Source organism: Colias croceus, chromosome 27 (genome assembly GCF_905220415.1).
Source record: "Colias croceus chromosome 27, ilColCroc2.1".
NCBI lineage: Eukaryota > Metazoa > Arthropoda > Insecta > Lepidoptera > Pieridae > Colias > Colias croceus.
In genome coordinates this window covers 1,968,227-1,992,079 of record NC_059563.1, presented here as the reverse complement: position 1 = coordinate 1,992,079, position 23,853 = coordinate 1,968,227, and the positions used below count along the sequence as shown (strand labels likewise).

General features: G+C 33.9%; 1 protein-coding gene and 1 long non-coding RNA gene across 5 annotated transcripts in view; one reads left to right on the top strand and one right to left on the bottom strand.

Annotated features, from left to right (window-relative positions):
• LOC123703891 (serine/threonine-protein kinase Genghis Khan) overlaps window positions 1–23,853 on the bottom strand; it is a 66,710-nt gene that overhangs the window by 37,534 nt on the left and 5,323 nt on the right. For all 4 annotated transcript variants that reach the window (XM_045652078.1, XM_045652079.1, XM_045652081.1 and 1 more), the window contains exons 3-17: window positions 15,331–15,510; window positions 14,841–14,962; window positions 14,137–14,226; window positions 13,330–13,434; window positions 12,797–12,945; window positions 12,446–12,539; window positions 10,440–10,496; window positions 7,341–7,395; window positions 6,528–6,658; window positions 5,916–6,002; window positions 4,033–4,154; window positions 3,169–3,319; window positions 1,412–1,517; window positions 948–1,057; window positions 395–529 (exon numbers count right to left, since the gene is read on the bottom strand). In XM_045652078.1, the coding sequence (XP_045508034.1) occupies window positions 395–529; window positions 948–1,057; window positions 1,412–1,517; window positions 3,169–3,319; window positions 4,033–4,154; window positions 5,916–6,002; window positions 6,528–6,658; window positions 7,341–7,395; window positions 10,440–10,496; window positions 12,446–12,539; window positions 12,797–12,945; window positions 13,330–13,434; window positions 14,137–14,226; window positions 14,841–14,962; window positions 15,331–15,510 (1,694 nt within the window). The remainder of the gene's footprint in view (window positions 1–394; window positions 530–947; window positions 1,058–1,411; window positions 1,518–3,168; window positions 3,320–4,032; window positions 4,155–5,915; window positions 6,003–6,527; window positions 6,659–7,340; window positions 7,396–10,439; window positions 10,497–12,445; window positions 12,540–12,796; window positions 12,946–13,329; window positions 13,435–14,136; window positions 14,227–14,840; window positions 14,963–15,330; window positions 15,511–23,853) is intronic.
• LOC123703903 lies at window positions 7,695–8,900 on the top strand. Its single transcript, XR_006753067.1, has 3 exons — window positions 7,695–7,753; window positions 8,280–8,466; window positions 8,561–8,900. It is a non-coding gene; the product is annotated as an uncharacterized LOC123703903 (long non-coding RNA).

Below are 23,853 nucleotides of genomic sequence, written 5' to 3'. Positions count from 1 at the left end.
TTTTTAAGTATTTAACCATGATAATATAAGGAACACAAAATAAATGAATATTTATTTCTAGATAATAATTAATAATAATGTAGGGTACAAATCATCATACAATGGGTTTTTTATTTTTACAAAGTCCTTGACTTTATTTATTATCTGTGTGTACATACAAAACGATGCTAATTAAATAAAACGATTACAATTTTACTTTTTAAATTAATTAGTAAATAAAACTTTCTTTATCCAGCATCTAATAAAAGTTCCAGACGAATTGAGAAGCATTTAAACCTTGCGAAAAATTTAGATAAACATCTATTATTGATTATTCTATTCACTTCAAAAAAACTAACAACTATTATCATGCTCTCCATTTCCAACACTCACTCACACAAACAAACAAACAAACCTGCAATCGCAACTTCTCAACGGAATCGATTTTATCCTTCAAAAGCTCCTCCTTCTCAGCCGTGAGCGTCTCTATGACTAGCTCCAGTTCTCGAAGTTTCGACACTAACTCTTGTTGCGATAGCGATGATGCATCCTGAAAATAATGATTTTTATATAAATTATAGTGCATTTTATCGATTTAGTTTTTCAAAGTACTTCAGAGGTTTGTTTGATTTTGATAATATGTATATAAGGGAAAAAAATGCGTTGTTTAATAACATATTATATAGTTTGAAAAAAGCTATAGAACACGCATAAAATATACATAAACATTAATTAACTGATAAGTGTACAAAGTTTGAATTAAATTTGTCCTGTCCTTTTAAAATGGGTTATAATCGAGTCTATGAAGTCAATAAACTTACAAACAGATATATAAAAGTGTGATAAATGAAAAAAATATCCTATAAATAATGTTTTACTCTTAACTTGAGAACTTTGTAAATTGAGAGCATTGTAGAAAGCCTTTTACCAAGTGAAAATTTAATTAAATACAATAATATAAACATTACCTGTGCGGTATTATTAGACGTGATTTGCTCGAACCGTTTCGCCTGCGTCTCCAATTCGGAATTCCTCTTTTTGACTGTTTGTAATTCCTCCCTTAATTGTGTCATATCTTCTGCAAAACGAAAATATATTTTAACACTATGAATATCTGTAAAAATACTATGAATTATGTATCGAAATGTATTGATTACACATAAAATATAGATTCAAATAATTCTTATACATATTTTCTTTCGCATGGTAAAAATAATGAAAAAGACTGATTTTCCTGTATTAATAATTTCTTTTAAAAATCTTTTTTAAAATGTGTTCAAATTGCCCGTCTTTTAATGCTTTAAAAGTGACATTTTTACATTTGTTCATATTTTATATTATTGTGTAATACTGGAAGTTCTAACCAAATATTGTAAAATCTTCCCTGAATGAATGAATAAATGAATCAAATAAATGAATCAAATGTCCCTACCTCCTTCCCCTAATCCAGCCCGTAACTCCGCTATAGTATGAGCTAGTAAAGCATTCTCACGCTCTAGTGCTTTTAACGCTGCTCTCTCACCCACGTTTGATGGCGCCTGAAATATATTAATATATTAATTAAATATATATAAATCTCGTGTCACAATGTTTGTCCTCAATGGACTCCTAAAGCACTTAGCCAATTATAATAAAATTCGCACACCATGTGCAGTTCGATCCAACTTGAGAGATAGGATAGGTTTTATCCCGGAAATCCCTCGGAAACGGGAACTATGCGGGTTTTTCTTTGAAAACGCGGGCGAAGCCGCGGGCGGAAAGCTGGTTAAATATATTAATTTTACACATTGTAATAAAATCATCCATCTGTATTAATACAAGAAGTAAGAAGTTTATTCTAGTCATATTATAAATGCGAAAGTTTGTGAGGATGGATGTGTATGCGTGTGTTTGTTACTCTTTCACGCAAATACTACTGAACAGATTACAATGAAATTAAGCAAACATATAGATGGTAACTAGGATTAACACATAAGATAGGTTTTATCCCCGAAAATCCACGGGAACGGGTACTATGCGGATTTTTCTTTGAAAACGCGGGCGAAGCCGCGAGCGGAAAGCTAGTTTCTTGTAAGTTACAATTAAACGTAACTACGCGACGATTTCAGACATTATTTTCTTATTGAAAACTTGATCTTTTCAGATGAATAGAATCCGTACTTTTTGCAGTTTATTATGTTTTTAAATGATATAACAATTCAAATTTACCCCTTATAGACCGGGAGACACTGACACAAAATTTCGAGTCATTTGTAACAGGATGGCGGTTCTACAGGGTTCTTAGTACGCAATGACAAAAAGAAAAACGATGGTGTGAACGCTGGTACCGGCGGCTTAGTCGCGTGGGCGTTAGTCGAACTCGTCGGAAAAATAGCGAAAGTCAAACGATTTGTAACACAAAAATTTTAGAATTTACCGATAGCCCATAAAAAAGAAGTAAGCGGTAGTGTCATGCCATACTTTTCCGGTGTGACTTACAGCCCGCCATACTGACGCGAATGTGTTGATTTAAATAAAACAATTATTCAACCATTTGTATCAGGCTAACTTTTGCACAGGTAACCATCGTCGTGCAGCCATTTACGAAAATCGCCATGCCATACTTTTCGGACGATTCCAAATGGTCGCCATACCACCGAAAATCTGCAAAAAAAAAATTATTTCGCCAAACTTTTTGTACCAGTATTGCATTTGGATTTTTGGAGAGTATTTGATAAAATGTGACCATTATTATATTTGCCATACTTCTAGTAGGGGGAAAAAGTGCTGTCATACTTGAAAAATTAATTTAGTATTAATTTATATAAGTGAAGATTTCCAACACCTAGATCTTTGAAATTTTGTATTTATATTCGTTGATCCTCAAACTTACAGGAAAAATAAGTGCCATACTGTTACAAATCGTTTGACTTTCGCTATTTTCCGACGAGTTCGACTAACGCCCACGCGACTAAGCCGCCGGTACCAGCGTTCACACCATCGTTTTTCTTTTTGTCATTGTGTACTAAGAACCCTGTAGAACCGCCATCCTGTTACAAATGACTCGAAATTTTGTGTCAGTATCTCCCGGTCTATTAGCAAAAGCACCCAAAACCGAACATAAAATGTAAGTGTATCTTTCCATCTTTATATAACCTGTATTAGACTTAAGTTTAATTTAAATAATTCTCTATATGATTAATTATTTACCTGACTCGGTGCATTCTTAGCTGGACTCAACGGTGTGGGTGCACCCAGATCGCTCAATCTCGAACCCGCTGTGAATGTAAATCCTATAAACGGTAAGTGCAGTCCGGAGAAAGCTGACGAGGCCGATGGTGGTGGTACTGCTTCTGATAACCTGAAAATATATTAAAATATTGAAATATATAATTGATGTACAATTGAAGTGAAACTTCTTTAGGCGCGTAGAAAAAAAATAAAAAGGTCGCGTCATGGCAATACCGTCATGTCATGAAGTAAGGCGACGATTTAGGTAATCTCGTTAAAAACGATTCCTTTCTGACACGTGTGCCCAGCACACACGCTCTTTTTTTAATAAAGCACACAATAAAAAGTATAAATCTATACAATAATATTATAAAGCTGAAGAGTTTGTTTGGTTGAACGCGCTAATCTCAGGAACAACTGGTCCGATTTGAAAAATTCTTTCGGTGTTGGATAGCTTATTTATCGAGGAAGGCTATATTATCATCACTATACGACCAACAGGAGCGGAGCCACGGGGGTGAAACCGCGCCGAGCAGCTAGTTATAAATAAAAGGTGGTTTAATCTGGCTTATGTTATAGACTGTTGTATATTGATTTAAATCAATACATTTACAATTGTATTAGGAATTTTGGACACTTTCAATAAACTGTATACAATTTTTATACTTTTTTACACTTTGCATTAATTTAATTTATTAAAACCATTGTGTATTTTGTGTCAAGAATCATTTAAATTTACATGAACCGACACCTGCGCAAGACAAGACGAAAGACGCGGGTTCGAATCCGGGTCGTGATCGAATTTTTTCCCTTTTTTGAATTTCTCAACTACATCAAACTCACCGTATATCAGTATCATCCACGTCAAAGTTGGAAGTGTCAGTTGGACTCGCCACATCGGGAACGAACGGCGCACTAGCCTCTCTGATCGCGTCCCATTCGACACCACTGAACCATGGGTGTGTCTGGAAGTTGAAAATGGAGTTTAATTCCATTGAGATATACATAATATGGAGACGACACCGACTACATCACTTATGTCCCGCTCAACATACGCCATATGGCGTAACTGCACACTCATTTTTTATTTGTTTTAAAGTGAAACGCATCAAATATGCCTTCGTGTGAGTTACGATATTGCACAAATAACACAAATAATACGGAAAAGTGCAAAGGAATAACTTTTCATCGGTAAGTACCTAACTAGATAATAATTTTTAAAACTTAGAGCAAAAAAATGGCGCACAGATTTTGTTCGTGGTGTCTCCTCCATACGTAGTAATATTATCTCAATGTTTAATTCAAAGTTATTAAAAGAATTAATATTATATGACGATAAAATAGTACATTTTGAAACATCAGAATTGATTTTACTATTATTTCCAAACCGTATGGTACGGGAGCTACCAACGTTTTAAAAAAAAATCATTTTAGTATAGTTGGGTTTTTGATATGCTGTTTCTCTTGCTATTTCGGTTAGAGTCCGGGCTGTCTGGCTGGCCGCAGTGGTTGAAAAAAAAAGATTAAAAATTACGCGTTAAAAAATGACTTTAAATTAAGGATATTTTCCTGTGCAGATAAGATGCGCACTAATAAACGCAACCACTGCGGCCAGCCAGACAGCCCGGACTCTAACCGAAATAGCAAGAGAAACAGCATATCAAAGAACCAACTATACTAAAATTCTATCTTGTCAACGTTGATACCTCCTATACGAGTAGTAAAAATGTATTATAAATTATAATATATTTTAACGATTCAAAACCGCATATATAAAAAGTATAGTTGAATAAATAAATGTTATCAATTTGAAATAAAGGCAAAGTTAGTTAGTTAAAAAATATATACAGGGTTAGTTTTCAATGACCGGCCAAATTTTCAGAAATGGTTCAGAATCGATAACATTTTAGATCTAATGAAAAAAAAAACTTTTTTTTTTTAATTATAGCCCAATTGTAGTTATGTATATTAAAGTTATAAAATGTGTCTTCATATTATGTAAACATTATTTAGTCTTTACTTATAAAAATTGTTAATCAGTTAAACCGAAATTGTCATTATATAAATACGAACATCACTATAAACCTCAGTGGTTTTTTAAGTCACAACTGTACACTTATATTTGTAAACATTATTGTTTTTGATAATAAATAAAAAAAAAAAAAAAAAAAAAAAAAAAATACATTTCTTTCCTGTCCGCCACTAAAAAGCGAACGTGTGGACATTACAAAAGCACAATTCAGTTCAACAACCTAGATAGGTAGAAGTTAGCACACACATAAATTTGGCGATACGCGCACGTACACAAGTGCATTGATTCTGGCGGTGTTTACGATTTAGGAAATTTTTAAGACATTTTCAAATGAATGCTATTACAAATGTGTGTGTGTGAAGTCCCATGTCCCCAAGTGGGGTAAGGGGCAGATACATTATACATCTGTTTCACTGATCGATTTTCTTTAAGGACAAGTAGGTGATCAGCCTTCTGTGTCCTGCCAGACCGAGACATTTTTTTTTCTTCGTCTCCACTGGGAATCGAACCCAGGACCCCTCGGTTCTACGCGCACGCGTCAACCACTGTACCAAGGAGGCGGTCATTGCAAATGTACCTTCGGTTTAATATCTAGATCTTTATTTTAAATTTTGGCTGGTCATTGAAAACTAACCCTGTATAATGTGTTTATTTAGAAAGAAAGATCTTTTTTTTTCAAGAAGCATATTATTACCTTAAAATCTTGTATCCCGTTCTTGCCTAATCTCGTCTCAGACGCACAAATCAGTCTACGGATCAAATCCTTCGCTTCCTCCGACACCTGTTGATAAAACAATCTTATTATACATTCATACAATTTTAAGTTTGAAATTTGAATGTTAATTTTAATGCAAATGTCAATGTTAGTGTTAATATTAGTGTCAATGGAAGCGTAAATTTTAGTGTAAGTGAGCGTCTTGCCGTGCGTTTCCATTAAAGATTCTGCGGAAGATTCCTTGTAATTTTTAATGTTAGTGTTAATGTTGGTGACAGTTCAAATCGATGTGAATTGTGAACGCAAGTGTTAGAGCGTCAGTCAGGTGGACGGCAGTGAATGAATGTGTATAGTTCAACGCGCAGTCGCTGCTTCAAGCCGTCGGTTTAACTGCTTGAAGCAGTCCATGTACGGCCGCTTTTAGTGTTCAATGTTACTTTTAATTTTACTATTAGCGTCAGAGTGTGTGCGATTGTTCAAGGTCGTGTCAGTGTCAAGGATAGTGCCAGTATCTGTACGAGTCATGTGTCACTTATAAGTGTCACACACCAAGCCTTGGTGTAAGTATAAGTGTAAGTGTTTAACACGAACCTGTGCCGCGTGTTCATCGGGCGGCGGGCAGTGGAAGCAACGAGCGTGATTCATTATCTTTCCATATGTTTCCACCAAAGATTCCGCGTAAAATGGCGTCTCGCCGAATAGCATTTCGTACATGCACACACCTTTAAAAATAATAATTTAATGAAAGATGGGAAAATAACAATTGAACTGAAACTAAAGTATTTTAAAAGTAAGTTATATTATGTAAGATGTAATCTACTTTGTTTCGTAGTACTGTAAGTAACCTTTAATTTTCAATCAAATACAATAATGTAGATACATAAAAGATGTATATTTAAGCATCATTTGAAATACATTCAATAAAAATTTAAATTATTTTAAATTTTAAAATTGTACATTATCTGTAACATCGATTTTTTTTACATAATATGTTTCTGAAAATGGCATTAAGCAATAGCACTGGTTTATTATTTACTAGCTTCCGCCCGCGACTCCGTCCGCGCGGAAAAATTAAGAAAAATTAAGATTTATTTTTTTTTCTACGTATTTTTCTGGGATAAAAAGTATCCTATTTTATGCCCAGGATAATAAGGTATAATTATACCAAGTTTCATCGAAATCGAACCGCTAGTTTTCACGTGATGCCTGAACATACAGACAGACAGACAGACAGACAAAAAATTTTTTAATCACATATTTGGGCTTGGTATCGACCCAGTAACACCCCCTGCTATTTATTTTTTCAATATTTTCAATGTACAGAATTGACCTTTCTACAGATTTATTATATGTATAGATACATATAATATAATAAAAAGTAATAGCATAAAATAAATAACTTACCAAGTGACCACCAATCGCACTCCGGTCCGTATCGACCTTGGCCATCCTCCATCGCCTTAAAATTTAAATAAAGATATTTTACATAAAAAAACGACGTGTGTCACTCGGGGAGTGGGGCGGTTGCGCTATTGCATGCTATGCCTTCAAGCCACACCTACGCCCCAAGGAGTGGTGAGCGCATTGAGATAATATGAATATGGAGACGATACCGCCTACATCACATATGTTCCGCTCAACATACGTCATCTGGCGTAACTGCACTCAGTCGCTTGCTCCGCTCATTGGCGCGAACGTCACGCTCATTTTTTATTTGTTTTAAAGTGAAACGCATCAAATATGCCTACGTGTGTGTTACGATATTGCACAAATAATACAAATAATACGGAAAAGTGCAAAGGAATAACTTTTCATCAGTAAGTAACTAGATAATAATTTTTAAAACTTAGTTAGAGCAAAATTTTTGGCGGGCGACATTTTGTCATAGATTAAAAATTTAAGATATGACATTGGGCATGAAATAAGTGTTGTTAGTAATATTTGCTGGCGTATATTTTTATAGTATAAAATAATAATTTTACATATTTAGAAATCATAAAATCATGTTATATGAAAATCAATTACTTAATCACCAATTTTTTTTTGTTAATTGATTTTAATCAAGTTTTAAATTGATATTGTATAAGCTACTGACTGGAGCGTAGGTATAATTGAATTATTATTTATTTATCTGCACTAATATTTGAAAGAGGAAAACTTTGTTTGTTTGATTGTAATGAATAGGCTCATAAACTACTGGACCGATTTTGATGAAATTTGGCACAGACAATCTTTAGACCCTGAGAAAGAACATAGGCTACTTTTTATTGCGAAATATGGGGCGAAGCCGGGGCCGACCTCTAGTTCAGAGATAAGTAAAATTTAATATTTTTTCTATTCAAGGTTTCCATGTCTGGGCCGTGAAGAAAGGGAAAAATGGGTAAAATTTGTCCAAAACAACCGCAGTGAAGAAACCTGGTTACCATCCGATAGAACTTGCGTCTGTTCATTGCATTTTCGCGATGAGGATAAATATACCACAAAAGCGGGAAGGCGTTTTCTAAAGAAGTCTGCTGTTCCTTGTATTGATGTTAGTAATAATAATAAAATTTTACGGATTTGTATAACAAATAAAATATTATTTTAGCCATCACTAACATTATTATTATTATTATTTATTTTAGCCGAAGGTGTGCTACAATAGTATTGGCAATACAAGCAATTTCTGAGCCGGGAACATGTTCTGAGGAAAAAAAAATAAACGGCTTTTATTTTATTTTTTTCTAAAAAAGGCTCACTTTGTAAGGAATGAAACTTCCCATAGCCCTGACTGAACCTAAAACGCGAAAAAAATTAAATTATACCATATGACGTCACTATTTACATCATCCTATATTATATGCCAGATATTGTTAGCCCCGCGTAGTAAATAATAATAATATAATAAATTCTTTATTTAAGAGTAACAAAGACCCACAAAAATCACTAATACACATAATATGAAATATAAATCACAATCATAAAATATAAAATTGACATATCACAAATAATAATAATCAAAGAAACATACATAAAATCACAGAAAAATTAAATATAAAAAATAACAATTAAAATTAAGTAAAGTCAGTTTATACCTAAAATAAATATTAAGTAAGTACAAAGAAAATTTCAAGTCAACATGCATGTAATGAGTGGCACCCAATAAAATAGACAGAATGAAACAAAGTGTCGCCTCTATAGCGGTGAGTCAGTGACATCGCATAATCTATGACTGTCTAGCCGCCATTCGCGCGCCCCGCGCCGCCGCGCTTGGCGCACAGATTTTGTTCGTGGTGTCTGCTCCATATTCATATTATCTCAATGGGTGAGCGTGAGGTTTTTTCTTTACGGAATTTCTCGATTCGGTCCCCGCGCTCAAGGCCCGCGATAGAAGCTATCCAATAGCTTAACAACAATAGGTTTTCAATCTTTACAGTATTTGACAGAATACCACAAATGTAATAAAGAATAGATTTCAAACGAAAATATATTCACTACATTATCATAAAATGAATAATTTCAATAAAGTCTGGTAAAAGTACGTGCCTTTTGTTTCTTGATTTAATTGCGACTAACTTATCAACATTATGATTATAATATCAACAATCAACGTTGACATACGACTGATAATAATATTTACAAAATTCTCATATTATTCAAGCAAGCCATAGTGTAGTTTTAAAGAAAGAAAGAAAGAAACATTTATTTGACTCCACAATATTAAAATATTTAAATACTAGATTTCCGCCCGCGGCTTCGCCCGCGTTTTCAAAGGAAAACCCGCATAGTTCCCGTTCCCGTGGGATTTCCGGGATAAAACCTATCCTACGTGTTATTCTGATGTATAAGCTATATTGTGGTAAAGTTTCATTCAAATCCATTCAGTAGTTTTTACGTGAAAGAGTAACAAACATCCATACATCCATACATCCATACTTACAAACTTTCGCCTTTATAATATTAGTAGGATTTAAATTGCTCGGTATCAGCTCTAACATAAATATACAGAACCTTCACTGATGTATTGTCATCAATCATATATTTTACTAGCGGTCCGCCCCGGCTTCGCCCGTGCTACATATTTCGCAATAAAAGGTAGCTTATGGTCTTTCTCAGGGTCTAAAGATTGTCTGTGCCAAATTTCATCAAAATCGGTCCAGTAGTTTATGAGCCTATTCATTACAATCAAACAAACAAACAAACAAAGTTTTCCTCTTTATAATATTAGTGTAGACTAGCTACTCCCCGCCATTTCATCCGCGTGGCTCCACTCCTGTTGGTCGTAGTGTGATGATATATATAGCCTATAGCCTTCCTCGATAAATGGGCTATCAAACAACGAAAGAATTTTTCAAATCGAACCAGTAGTTCCTGAGATTAGCGCGTTCAAACAAACAAACTCTTCAGCTTTATAATATTAGTATAGATTGAATTATATCATACAATGATTTAAATACAAAAGTTAATTTTAAAACAAAAACAAAATAACACGAAAGTATTTATGTTATTAAAAAATGTACATACCCTCAATATTTCTGGCGAAATATAATCCGGTGTGCCTACAGCTACATTACTTTGTACCTAAAATAAAAAGCATAAATAAATGTATCAAGTCATATAACACATTGAAATTTTAAATTTAAAATGTTTAAAAATAACAAATATAGTTAAAAAAAAACTATAAACACGCTTTACTAAATTAAACTAATGAAACAGAGATCTTTGTGATTTTTTTAATGTATTATCGTAACCTTTATGTATATTTTGTTTCTTGCACAATAAAGTGTTAAATAAATAAATAAATAAACTTTGAATTCATTCTGTCCGTTAAAAGTGGGTTAGAATCGAGTCTATAGGAGTCGGTTACATACAAACATACAGGTGAAGCTAAAAGAATTAATAAATTAATTAATAATTTATAAAATACACCACTATTTTTTAATCAGTACATAAAATTTTACAGGGTGTTAAGTACCTTTAACCAATCATATTTGTGTAAGAAATAATTAAAAACACTAACAAACAGAAATGTCCCAAAATTGTCCACATAAATATGTAAAAATTGTTAAACCTATTCTTAGTCAATGACCCACGCTAGGTATTGTGTTGTAGTTTTCTAGCGTACGATTTCGAATAGGTCCGCTGGACAGCTCCATTGATAAATTCCGGCAAACTCGCGTCGAAGCTCGCCATCCTTCCCCCGCCACCCCCTTTCCCTCTGTGGCCTGCGCCCGCGTCGCAGTGCGACTGCGACCCCAACGCCGAACGCGTTGCGACAACGGACAAACAGTGCCTAATTGTTAGCGGAAGTGAAAACTTGCTTTTTTTCGTCGCGTTTGTTTACGTTTTTCCCGGTACAATATCATATCAATTCATATCACGGGATTATGTACTTATGCTTCGTGCGTTCTTTTTGAGTGGAGATAATGCGAGTGCAGCAGTACGTATGTACAGATAATAGTACCCGAGTCCCGAACGCTCGATCGCCAAATGTACGAACCGTCGTGGTAAATGCTTACCAGCAGGCGTTGTCACAAAATGCTAACGTGTAATGTACTAGCGTATTTTTAAGAGGATCCTCGACGTAGTACGAATGTCGAATAACGCTGCGGTTCATGAATTTCTCACAGCGGAGTTTGGAAGTCAGTGGATCGGTCGAGGCGGGCCTGCTGCTTGGCCTCCTCGCTCACCTGATCTCACACCCTTGGACCTCTTTTTGTGGAGTGAAATTAAGTGAACAAAAGTGAGCCGGTTAGTGTCGAACAATAATTAAAACAGCGCATATTGGATGAAGTGAAAAGACAAAAAAACATACCTACTTACTCCTCTCGTTAAAAAACAATTTAATAAAACGTGCACGTCTGTGTATTGATAATGGTGGTGGACATTTTGAAGGACAATTTTATTATTGAAATACTTGTAAGGTTAGTTAAGATAATTGTAAATACCAGCTGATTCTAACTTCACACGCCAAAATCGTTTTTTCTTTCAATGCAGAGTAGGTATTGTAAAAAACAGCTGGTTCTAACTTCTTAAACACGCCAAAATCGTTTTTTTCTTTCAATACAGATTAGGTATTGTAAAAAACAGCTGATTCTAACTTCTTAATTTATACGTCAAAATTCGATTTTGATATTGTTTGTTTTGTAATTGCATACCTACGTACCTATTTAATTTATTGTAAAAAAGTAATTATTCCGGTCCTAAGCCCGGATGAAGTATGAAGGGGAGATTTGAATTTAGGAAATTAAAATAAATAAAGTTAGTAACTACATCTCTTGTTTCATTTTATTGCCCAAGGTTAGGTAATACTATCAATGAATAAGTGAATGAACTCTGCAATGTGTCTATGATTTTAGTGAGACTTTCTTAAATAAACAAATGATTATATCTTTGCTATCTATCGATATTATGTAATTCTAACATCATGATCACGATAATAAAGTATTCGCTAACATGTCCTTAAAGTTTTTGTACTGATTTAAAAATAGTGGTGTATAATACAATGTTCTAAATTCAAATTATCTCACCTTCCCATCGTCGCCCAATCGCAAGCAAGAACCGAAATCGGCCAATCGTATGTGCCCGCTCGCGTCCAATAGCACGTTGTCTGGTTTTATGTCTCTGAAATATTGTAAATACAAATAAATAAACATAATAATATTTTCTTAATTCCTTACTTATTATATTTTTCGCAATTCTGTAACACATTGAATCTTAAGGACGTATCCGTATAAGCCTATCTGTGTTTTTTGATTGATTGATTGGTTGGTTGGTTGGTTGGTTGGTTGGTTGGTTGGTTGGTTGATTGATTGATTGATTGATTGATTGATTGATTGATTGATTGATTGATTGATTGATTGATTGACTGACTGACTCACCGGTGCACATATCTCAGCTCGTGCACGCTCTGCACGGCTAGAACCATCTCTGTGATGTAGAAACGCGCCATGTCTTCCGGAAGACGGTCTTCGAACTTCGACAGGAGAGTTAATAGATCGCCTCCACAGTAGTAGTCCATTACCAGGTACTGGAAAATGATGGATATACATAGTTCATTGTTTATTAAATGAATAAACATCTTACACACAACATAAAAGATTCTTCGTTGTAAATTTTCAAATTTCATAATTATACAAATTCAAACGGAGACAAATTCAACTTTTCATTAAAATTCATTAAGTGTTCTCATGTTTTAAGATTAGTAACTAACACAACATTCATAGGCGTTATAGGATTTATAAATAATTTAAAATGCATGTTTCACAATCTTTCTACACTCATCCTCAACGGTTAGAACAATTTTCATGAAATTTTCTACTGTAGGTAAGTCTAAGAAAAGAAGAAAGAAGACGTAAACAATTTTCTAAATCCTTATAATATGATATAAAACGATTCTATATCTAATACTCACTAAATTATGGTCATCCTGGAAGGCATAATGCAAATTGGTTATCCACCGTCGATCGCCAAACACGAGCACATCTCTCTCCTCTTGAAAACACGCTGTATCAGCACGCTGTTGGAGAAAAAACATATAAAAAATTATCATTTTTCACTTAGGGACTGCGTCAAAGCTTAAGGCGGCCGTACACGGACCGCTTCAAGCAGTTGAGACCGACGGCTTGAAGCCGCGACCGCGCGGTGAACTATAGACATTCCCTGCCGTACACGGCCTGCTCGAGCAGTCGCGACAGCTTCGAGCAGTCGCGACAGCTTCAAGCCGTCAACTGCGTTTGTAGCGACAGCTCGAGCAGTCCGTGTACGGCCACTCTTACTGATTGATAATATTCCAGATAATTGACACTTCATACAATATTTGTCTTTTTAATGGGCAGATAAGAAATATCTTCAAATGAGTTTTCTCTATTTTCTTAAACTGTAAAGAAGTCTAATTAATACTATTGCATATTTTATTATTTACTTTATTTATTAGAATAATTGCTTGCATTATGATTATTTTCCCTTCATTACGATTTTCAAAATTTTAATTCTAAATTCTATCGCAAATCTATTATATTTGATACTAGCGGTCCGCCCCAGCTTCGCCCGTGGTACATATTTCGCAATAAAAGGTAGCCTATGTACTTTCTCAGGGTCTAAAGATTGTCTGTGCCAAATTTCATCAAAATCGGTCGAGTAGTTTATGAGCCTATTCATTACAATCAAAAGTTTTTCTTTATAATATTAGTGTAGATTAAAATAATAAAAATCTCCGTACCTTCAGCATCTCCCATTTATTCAATATCTTCATAGCGTACACTCGTTCGCTGGTCGCCGCGCTGGGCGCTGTGCCGTTGCCCTCACCGTTCTGAAATTATACAATATACGTTCAAAAACACATACATTATAGTCTTAGAGTTCACCGTTCAGAAATTAAATCATATACATAGTTTAGAAGTTAGACAATATAGTTTAAGAGCTAGCGCGCAAGAGCAACTTTCGTCTCCGCAAGTATTTTATCTCTTCCATCAACTCTATAGGAAGTTGCGTCGCAACGTGCGCGCACTTTCTTACTAGCCCATAGAGTTGATGCGAGAGACAAAATAGTTGCGGAGACAAAATAGTTGCGGAGACAAAAGTTGCTCTTGCGCGCTAGCTCTTAAAACAGATAAATTATAGTCTAAGAGACGAAAAAAATATTTACACGTATTTTTTTTATAAATTTATCACATACTTTACATAACATATTACACCTTAAAAATTAAGTAGAATTTTATAATTTCAAGGAAAACACACTATAGTATAGTTATGTAACTAGAAAACAAACATACACAAGATAATGGCTCCTTGATATGTTTTTTTTTTTATAAATATACTAGGGTAACACAAACTATATTATATTTTCAGTTTTCATCAAAACCAATTACTAGTACATTTACAATTTACATGTATGTTTCTATATACCATGAAAACAATAGTTACCTGTATAAAAGAAGCTCTAACAACACACACTTCGCCGAACGCCCCGCGCCCGATCACTTTGACTAGTTCGAAGTCGTCCCGCGACAGTCGGAGCCGTTTCAAAGCGGTGGCCACTGGTTTCACTGTAATTGTATACAAATAAATTATCAACTACGTATTTATGAAAATGAACAGTATATTATTAAGAAAATCAATATCTATGTCATTATGGAAAACAGAAACTAACAAAATATTGCATATAACACACATATAATTTGTAAAAAAAAACACGTAAAATTATTCTTTACGTAACCTACATCTGGAAATCTATAATTTCCATTAAGAAGAGGGGTTTCCAGGGTGTCCGGCGACCCAGATTTAATGTTCACGTTGTATCACATGCACATTTGCACGTGTTGTATCAGTATACAGCACGAGCAACACTTCGAGCAACGTCTCCACGCTGAGCGTGTTGGTGTTCAGTGTTAGTGTGTGTGTACTGTACACTGACCGTAGCTAATGAAGTCGGCCACCGCCTTCTCGCGCCGCAAGCTGCTGTTACAACACTCGTCGTACAACACAAGAAACACGTCGAGCAGCGTCTCCACGCTGAGCGTGTTGGCACGTGGGCCCTGTAACCGCCGCGAGACGAACATCGTCTCTATTTGTTTGAGACGCTTTATGCCGAGCGCTGAAATGAAACGAACAATAAATAATTATGTTAAATATTTTGGACACAATCTCTTAAACTAGAACTATGTATCTAAGACTTTTTTTTTTATAGATTATTAAAATAATCCAACTACCGTATCGAGGTTTAGTAGGTAATCAATTGGTTGAAATTTTATTAAATCATTAACGAAGAGGCTGCGTAAAAATATACTATTTATCGCAAAAAATAAGTGAAACTATGCTATAGATCTTAGATCTTATAATATATTTATATTTATAAATTTATATCTAATAATATAGTTTACAATACTAGTGAAGGCACTCTCTGAAATTAACTGTAATAACTAAATGTATTTATGTATGTAACTATGTGTTCTTACTTCTTTTTACTTTCTTATTTTAATTTAAATTAATTAATTCACACCATAAACGTTAGTAAATCGCGTTGTGAAATAAAAGGCTGAATGTACAATGAATATTTCTTCATCTTACTGGTCGAATTTATTTACAAAAGGTGACATGCTACCTTCTAAAGCTAAATATTTTACATATTGGACTCTTTATAGATGTTTTGTTATGATTATTATAAACTAGCTTTCCGCCCGCGGCTTCGCCCGCGTTTTCAAAGAAAAACCCGCATAGTTCCCGTTCCCGTGGGATTTCCGGGATGAAACCTATCCTATGTGTTAATCCAAGTTACCCTCTATATGTGTGCTAAATTTCATTCAAATCCATTCAGTAGTTTTTACGTGAAAGAGTAACAAACATCCATACAAACTTTCGCCTTTATAATATACTAGCGGTCCGCCCCGGCTTCGCCCGTGGTACATGTTTACGTTTTCTCTACATAAGATCCATCCTCGTACTTCAAGAAATATAATAAAAAAAGAATTATCGAAATCGGTTCAGCCGTTCTCGAGTTATGCGCGTACCAACACATTTTGCGATTCATTTTTATATATAAGAAGATATAGCACACACAAGCTGTGTCACGCGAATTCATTAAAATAGTAACAAACACAACGTATACAATATACATAGATTTATCCTCACAAACTTTCGCATTTATGATTATTGATATCTATTAGTAGAATATGATAACATAATATTAAAATCTTTTAAACAAAAAATGTATACAATTAATCTATTATTCTACGTGTTGAAGAGACAAAGAGCACGAAAACAAAACGTAAAACATATAATTATAGAAAAAAACACACTTTCAAGTTAGCTTCTATAAATCCATACTAATATTATAAATGCGAAAGTAACTCTCTCTGTGTTACTCAATCACGCCTAAACTACTGAACCAATTTGCATGAAATTTGTTATGGAGATATTTTGATACCCGAGAAAGGACATAGGCTACCTACCTTTTATTGCGAAATATGTACCACGGGCGAAGCCGGGGCGGACTACTAGTATTAAATATCTAAACCCATATATTATATAGTGACGCAATTTATTGTATAAAACATCGACCGGAGATTCTTTTCTATAAATATTATTTTTTATATGCGTACAATGGCAAGTGTCCAACACGGCATACTGCAAGATCCCTTTATGTTCTGGTGACACATCCTAAAGGGATACACCTATAAAGAACATGCGTTTTAACTTTTAACATATTATATACCTACGATAGATTAAAGACTTGTATATTAATTATCATAAAATATAATACATACAGTAATATCTACTTAAATTTTCGACAATAGCAAGGCTACGTAATAATATTATTAATTAACCAACATACAATACGTATTTTTTGTTCTATGTAGAAAAAAAAGAAGAAAACGATTTTACATATTTCAGTGACTAGTCCGGCATTCACTACACGCACCGCGAGCCGAGCCCCGAGCCGTACCAATCCGTGGACAAATCCGCAGATTAAAATGTTACAGATTTTGACGGTAGTCCAGACATTAATAAGTGAAAATACCTCCATTTTTTTCTGTTCACGTGTTACGTTTTACGGTTGTGGTCGTTTTGTACTTTTGTATAGTATTGAAGTTTAAATAAATTTTTATAGAAAATCTGTTTTCTCCGGCAGCAGGACTAGATAACCGAAAGATATATTAAGCAAATTTACAGGGCGAAAAATCGTAAAAAAACATTGTCATTTAATTTCAATATTTTTATTTCAAACGCACATATACATTAACATACGTACAAAATGTTCACAACCATAACATAACACAGTGCCCAAATAAAACATATTCGCATTAACAAGTGTAAATCTAACGGTTCGCATAGAACAATTAAAATATTCGCGCATACGTGCCCCAGCGGAAACGGCCATAAGCCAACAAACAATGAAGGATATCCCATGACCATATTATGGGAACAATAATATACCTACCTACGTTGCTCGTATGTACGTCGCCGTCATTTGGTCGAATCTGCTATTAGATTGAATGTCTAGCGCGTTCGTTGAATGACAACATTCAAGCGTCACACACTGTCCAACTACTTAGCCGATTGTACTTAACATAGCCCTTTAACCCTAGAAAGATAGTCTGCGTCAAATTGACTCCTGCGTTTTCGAAATATAGTTGTATCTTTTTAAAATTCGCGAATCCATAACTGTGCGTTTAGGACATTTCATTAATCACTGAGAGCTACCCTATGGTATAAGTGTCAATAAAGTTAATGTAACCGATTTTGAAATATAACTACTACGTGAGTCAAAATTACGCATGATTATCTTTACCATGACTTTTAAGATTTTGACTTCTATGGTAGTTTGAATATTTTTTAGCTTATTATTACTGTATATTGTGACTTATGTTAAAAAAATATTTTTATACATAATATAATAAATATAGAAAACAATTGAGCATAGAAAATTGGAAGAATATTGTATACTGGCCGCTATTATGCAAAGCGAAGAAGGTCCCTGTGAAGATACCGATAGTGAAGTAGGAGGACCACGAAAATAAAGACGACGAGCAAAATGACACAGAAGAAGCTTTTCCCGATGAAGTACAAAGCAAAGATGATATATTACATTCAAGCAAAAGGCGGAGTAGATGCTGATGATGATGATGATGATAGTATATATTAGACCGAATGCGTTCCCTGATGTCCTATAGTAGGAAGATAATGAGATGGCTAATGGCTTTATTTTATGGAAGCATTAAAATTGCCTGCATATTGCATATTAAATTTATGGCCACAATGTTAACAATAAAGCACAAAAACATCTGAGTCAAAAAAAACATGAAATATAGAAGCATGGAACTGTCTTCTTTGTTTATGCGTGGGCGTTTAGAACAACCAGCTTTGAGAAGATATTTGCGTGATAATATCTCCAATTTGTTGCCAAATATAGTATCTGGTACGTCCGCGTCGTAAGAGAGTACTGAGGAGGCCTTCAGTAAAAAAACATATTTACTATACTTTTTGTCCTTCTGAAATATGACGAAAGGCAAATACGTCCTGCAAAAAAAGGAACATTGTTGTATGTGGTGAGCATATGTTGATACGTGCTAAAGTGGTTTCTCACTAATTTTTCATATAACTATATGTGCACCATATACATAAAATATAAAAAAGTCTGATAATTGTGGTAAAAAATAATTTTTTATTAAAAAGAATACGTGTTACAAGAATTGTAGATTTAAAGCAGACGTTGAATGTTTTCGTTTTTTTATATGTATAAAAATAATTATAAATAAATTATTTGTAGTATTAATTATTCTAAAATAACTGTAAATATATAATAACTTAATATTTATAGAAAAAAAAATAATATACCTCGACTTAGAGCTAACTAAAAAACATGCGTAAATTTGACGCATGACTATCTTTCCCGTACTACTCAATATGATTATCTTTCTAGGGTTAAACAGAGCGGATACAATGCTCGGCAAATTGTTGAATGACTAGTGCGTTCATCGAATGACGACTGTTGCTGAGAATTAACTTTTTTCAAACATCCAAAAGAAGACGGTTGTGATAAGACAGAGATATAGATGCTATCTGACGTTCAGTGTGGTTCAGTCTAGACGATGTATATTACATTAATCAACTTCACGAGTTGACATTTAGTCATTCAATTAAATGTCGTCATTTAATTAACGCGCTAGTCATTTAATCAAACAGCAGATTCCACCAGATGAATGCGACATGTACATTTCGAATGCACATAATACGCCGTGACTCAGTGATATGCTAATTAACTGGAGTCACTAATTGAGCGGCACAGCCTTGATTGGCCAACTAATAGGCGATATGAAATGTTAGCTATAATTTTTAATTTGCGATACGGTAAAGTTGTTAGCCATGATTTTTGCCGATATGCCGATGGTAAAAACTGTTTTTGGCGGTTTTTCTCTGTAATGAACTAATGAGAGACGATGCCAGTCACATCGCATTTTACAAAATCTTTACTGTAAATATTTTTTTTATGACAGAGCGGGCAACTACTAGCCTGATGTGAAAACACTAAATATTCGCAAAGGTTAGGCCATAGCAAGCAGTCCCCGGCTATTTCTATTATGCTATGGCTATTTTTGATAAATAAAGAATTATGAACACTAACCAAACACTCACACACACCTATAAGTTTATGGAGAAATAAAAAAAAAACCTTACTCATTAAAAAAATGAGTAAGGTTTTTTTTTTAATTTTCATCAATTTCGTTTAATTTATTTAGTCTTCATAGGTACTTCTTCGACTAACAGTACAAAATATTTTTGATGACCAAAAGTACCCTCCTTCGAACTATCTATAAAATAGAATTCATCCGATCCCATTCAATGGTTTATGTGTGACGACGGAATAGATAGACCGACAGATGGTCCGAGTTACTTTAATATACTTTTCATAAAATTAATTATTATGCAATTTAATTTTTTTTTATATTTTTTAGATAGAATAGATAGGAAACTGTTTTTTTTTAATCATAATTTAATATGAATAAAACACATCATTATATTAATTTCTACATTCGGCTGGTAAGTAATTAATGTATTTTCTTATTAATACAAATACATATATTCACTACTTTCTACCCAATTCTTCTCGGTAGAAGCAACATTTGGGACACTTCAGCTTGTTATTTACATACACACTTATTAAATCAAAAGTTCACATACATGTCTGTGCGGTTAATGTTTGTAAAGTTTTTGCTCTAGAACTGCTGAACCAATCTGGATAAAATTTGAAGCAAAAATTGAATATCAATTAAAATAAGCTTTTTTTTCCTGATAGATAAGCGAAGTAGGAAGTTAAAAGTAGTCATTAAGAAATACTATTAACTAAAATTAATTATTATTAAGATAGAGAACTTTAAAGTTTAATTTGGTCCTTTGAGTATTGCCCTATATTATAATATTTATTAATTTTTCGACGTTCCAAAAAATATGGAGGCTCTAAATTCTTATCGTATTTATGTATTCAATAGTCTAATATTTGCACGCAATTAGTTTACTTCGTTTTATAATCAGTCAAGTACATCACGGAGATAGTATTTATCAATGCTTTTACAACACAAGGTCGTCTGTACTTTTAGTGTTTTTAGAATACACTATAATTAATTAAAACGATAGGTAAGTGCTCTAATATTGTGAAGGTCAAATTTGTTTGTTTTGTTCTTGTTTCTGAAAGTACTGAACCATTTTTAATGCTACTGAATGAATTGAATAGTTTGTATTTGTTATGATTTAATTTCTTTATCATCAATGAAGAGATTTGATCGTGAAGAATGGAGATCAATATAATTGTAACATTTTCATGTTGTCTTTGTCCTTCACAGGATTCGAACGGACACGTGGATCTAAAGCTAAATACGCAATTAGATCAACTAGCATTCAAAGTCTATGTACAAATATGTACTATGTATATAATAAAATTTGTAACATCAACTATAAGTATTATATAAGTAACATATTTCTGCAAATAAATAAATTATTTATTTATTTAACAACTTCACATAAGCCGTAAATAACGAAACCTTCGATCGATATAACTCTTTAGCTGGTTAGAAATGAAGAAAAAAAATATTCTGTGTCGAGATTCATAAGAAAAATCGCGCGCGACCCACTGACCTAAAATGAAATGAAAAGTGTAAAAAACAAAGTCACAGTGGATATTTTCTTGTGTACGAACTAAATGGCAGAGTTGAATGTGCACTTCATTTCGTTTAAAATAACGATAAACGCTTGAAAATGCAGCGGGGAACGGAGCATCTTACTTCGGAAATGTTATTCATAGAAAAGTTAAAATCATTACTCTGTTTACGGGCAGAATGTACTCTTTTCATTGTCAATAGCTAAATGTTCAAGTACTTCTAGAAAAATCTAACTACATATGTATTATCATAGTATTATGTATATCTTTTGAAAACCTATCGATAGAACAGTCAGGTATTTATGTTGGACTAGCTGTGCTCCGCGGTTTCACCCGCATTGCTCCGCTCCTGTTGGTCTTAGCGTAATGATATATTATGGTCTATAGCCTTCCTTGATAAATGGGCTATCTAACACCAAAAGAATTTTTCAAATCGGACCAGTAGTTCCTGAGATTAGCGCGTTCAAACAAACAATCAAACTTCAGCTTTACAATATTAGTATAGATTTGTCTTGGCCTGTTTTGAGATAAGGCAATTTCCATTCTATTTTCACTGCAGGTTTCAGTGCATATATAATTTGTTACGTTTTAGGCAACGCATGCGAAGCTGAGGGTGAAGAGTTAGAAATTCATCTTAATTTGTAGAAGCTTACAAAAAATAAACTATAGTTTTCAATAAATAGTTAATAGCTATATTTTAATTGTCGATTGCAAGAGAAGAAGTCCTCCTCCTTTTCAAGTCAATAGTAACAAAATACATATGCGCCAAAGGTATTATTTAGCAAACATTTCAAATAATGATTAGATAACAATTAAAATTTTACACTTTGTTATGTCTGTGATTTTTAATTTGTATACTATCTCTTTTTCTCACTAATGAGGAGAAAAATAAAATGTTTTCCAGTGCAAATATAGTGCAACTGATTTAAACATTTTGTGATTGTAAAAAGTATTTTTATTATATTATACATCTATGATTATATGAGTAAAATAACATAGGAGTCTTGATGTAAGTTTAAGATTGTGAGTGAACATGCTAACCTGGCAAAAATTGTTAAAATTATTTTCAGACCTTCATCATAAACACAAAAACATTCACAGTAGTTTTGTTACATACACTGTGAGATGGGTTAAAAACAGTACATCTGTAGATTTAAAAAACTCAATGAAATTTTTGTATGTTGTACAACTTAAAAGTTGTCATCAATAAATTTATGTACATAGATGTGAGTTTTCAAGTAATGTATGTAAAATAACATAACAAAAAACAATAAGAAATGTTAAATTGAGGCTACAATCAAATCACAGTAACTGTATCAAGACAAGCATCTGTATCTATACTTAAAGATAGCAAATCTATCTTTTGAATTGAGTTACTTTTAAGATAAGAGATCTTTTACATCACACTTCAACCTGATAACATGATAATATTCTCTTGTGTTAACAATGCTACTATAAAGCTATATATATACTTTACACTATATGTACATATAACTAGCTTACCGCCCGCAGCTTCGCCCGCTTTGTCTAAAACCTAATAAATTATATACTAAAACCTTCCTCTTGAATCACTCTATCAATTAAAAAAACCTCATCAAAATCCATTGCGGGATGATGTTACTTGCGTCCGTGGGATATACCATCTAATCCTAGACCCACCCCACACGTGTCCCCTGGGTGGTGCCAATCAAGTAACAACGCCGAGTCTCAGGCGGCGGTTAACTATCCTGACGAGCGAAAGCTTGCAAGATGATGATAGGAAATGATCATCAGCCCGTAAACCCTTGGTCATGTCTCGGGGGAACGGTGGTCTTGGCTTAATCGCCTGGGCCAAGAGGTAGTCCTCCTCTATAAAAAACCCCAATTCTAAGGTGGGATACGCGCCGATAGAATGAATGGCTGATGGGTTATCAGCTCCTAGCGCCAACCTCAATGGACCCGGCTAACATTGTTGTACAGTGCCTTCACACGGGAATGGGCGTTACCCTGTGTGTGACTTTCTAATCGACCCTACTCGTGGGAACAGAAATGGAATTGTCTCAAAAAAATACAAAAGCTACTGAATCCAATAAACCGCAAAATAAAACACTAACACAACAATTATTTCACCCAGCCTTGTTCAACAGGACTAGAACTCAATCTTTAACGAACCTAGACATCACCTCTCCATCCCAAACACAAGCACCTACTTGTGAAACCGAAAATGATGTATGGACGGAAGTCCCTATCAGAAAAAGACAGCGTGATAGTCCCGAAAACAATCCAACACAAAAACAAAAAAAACTT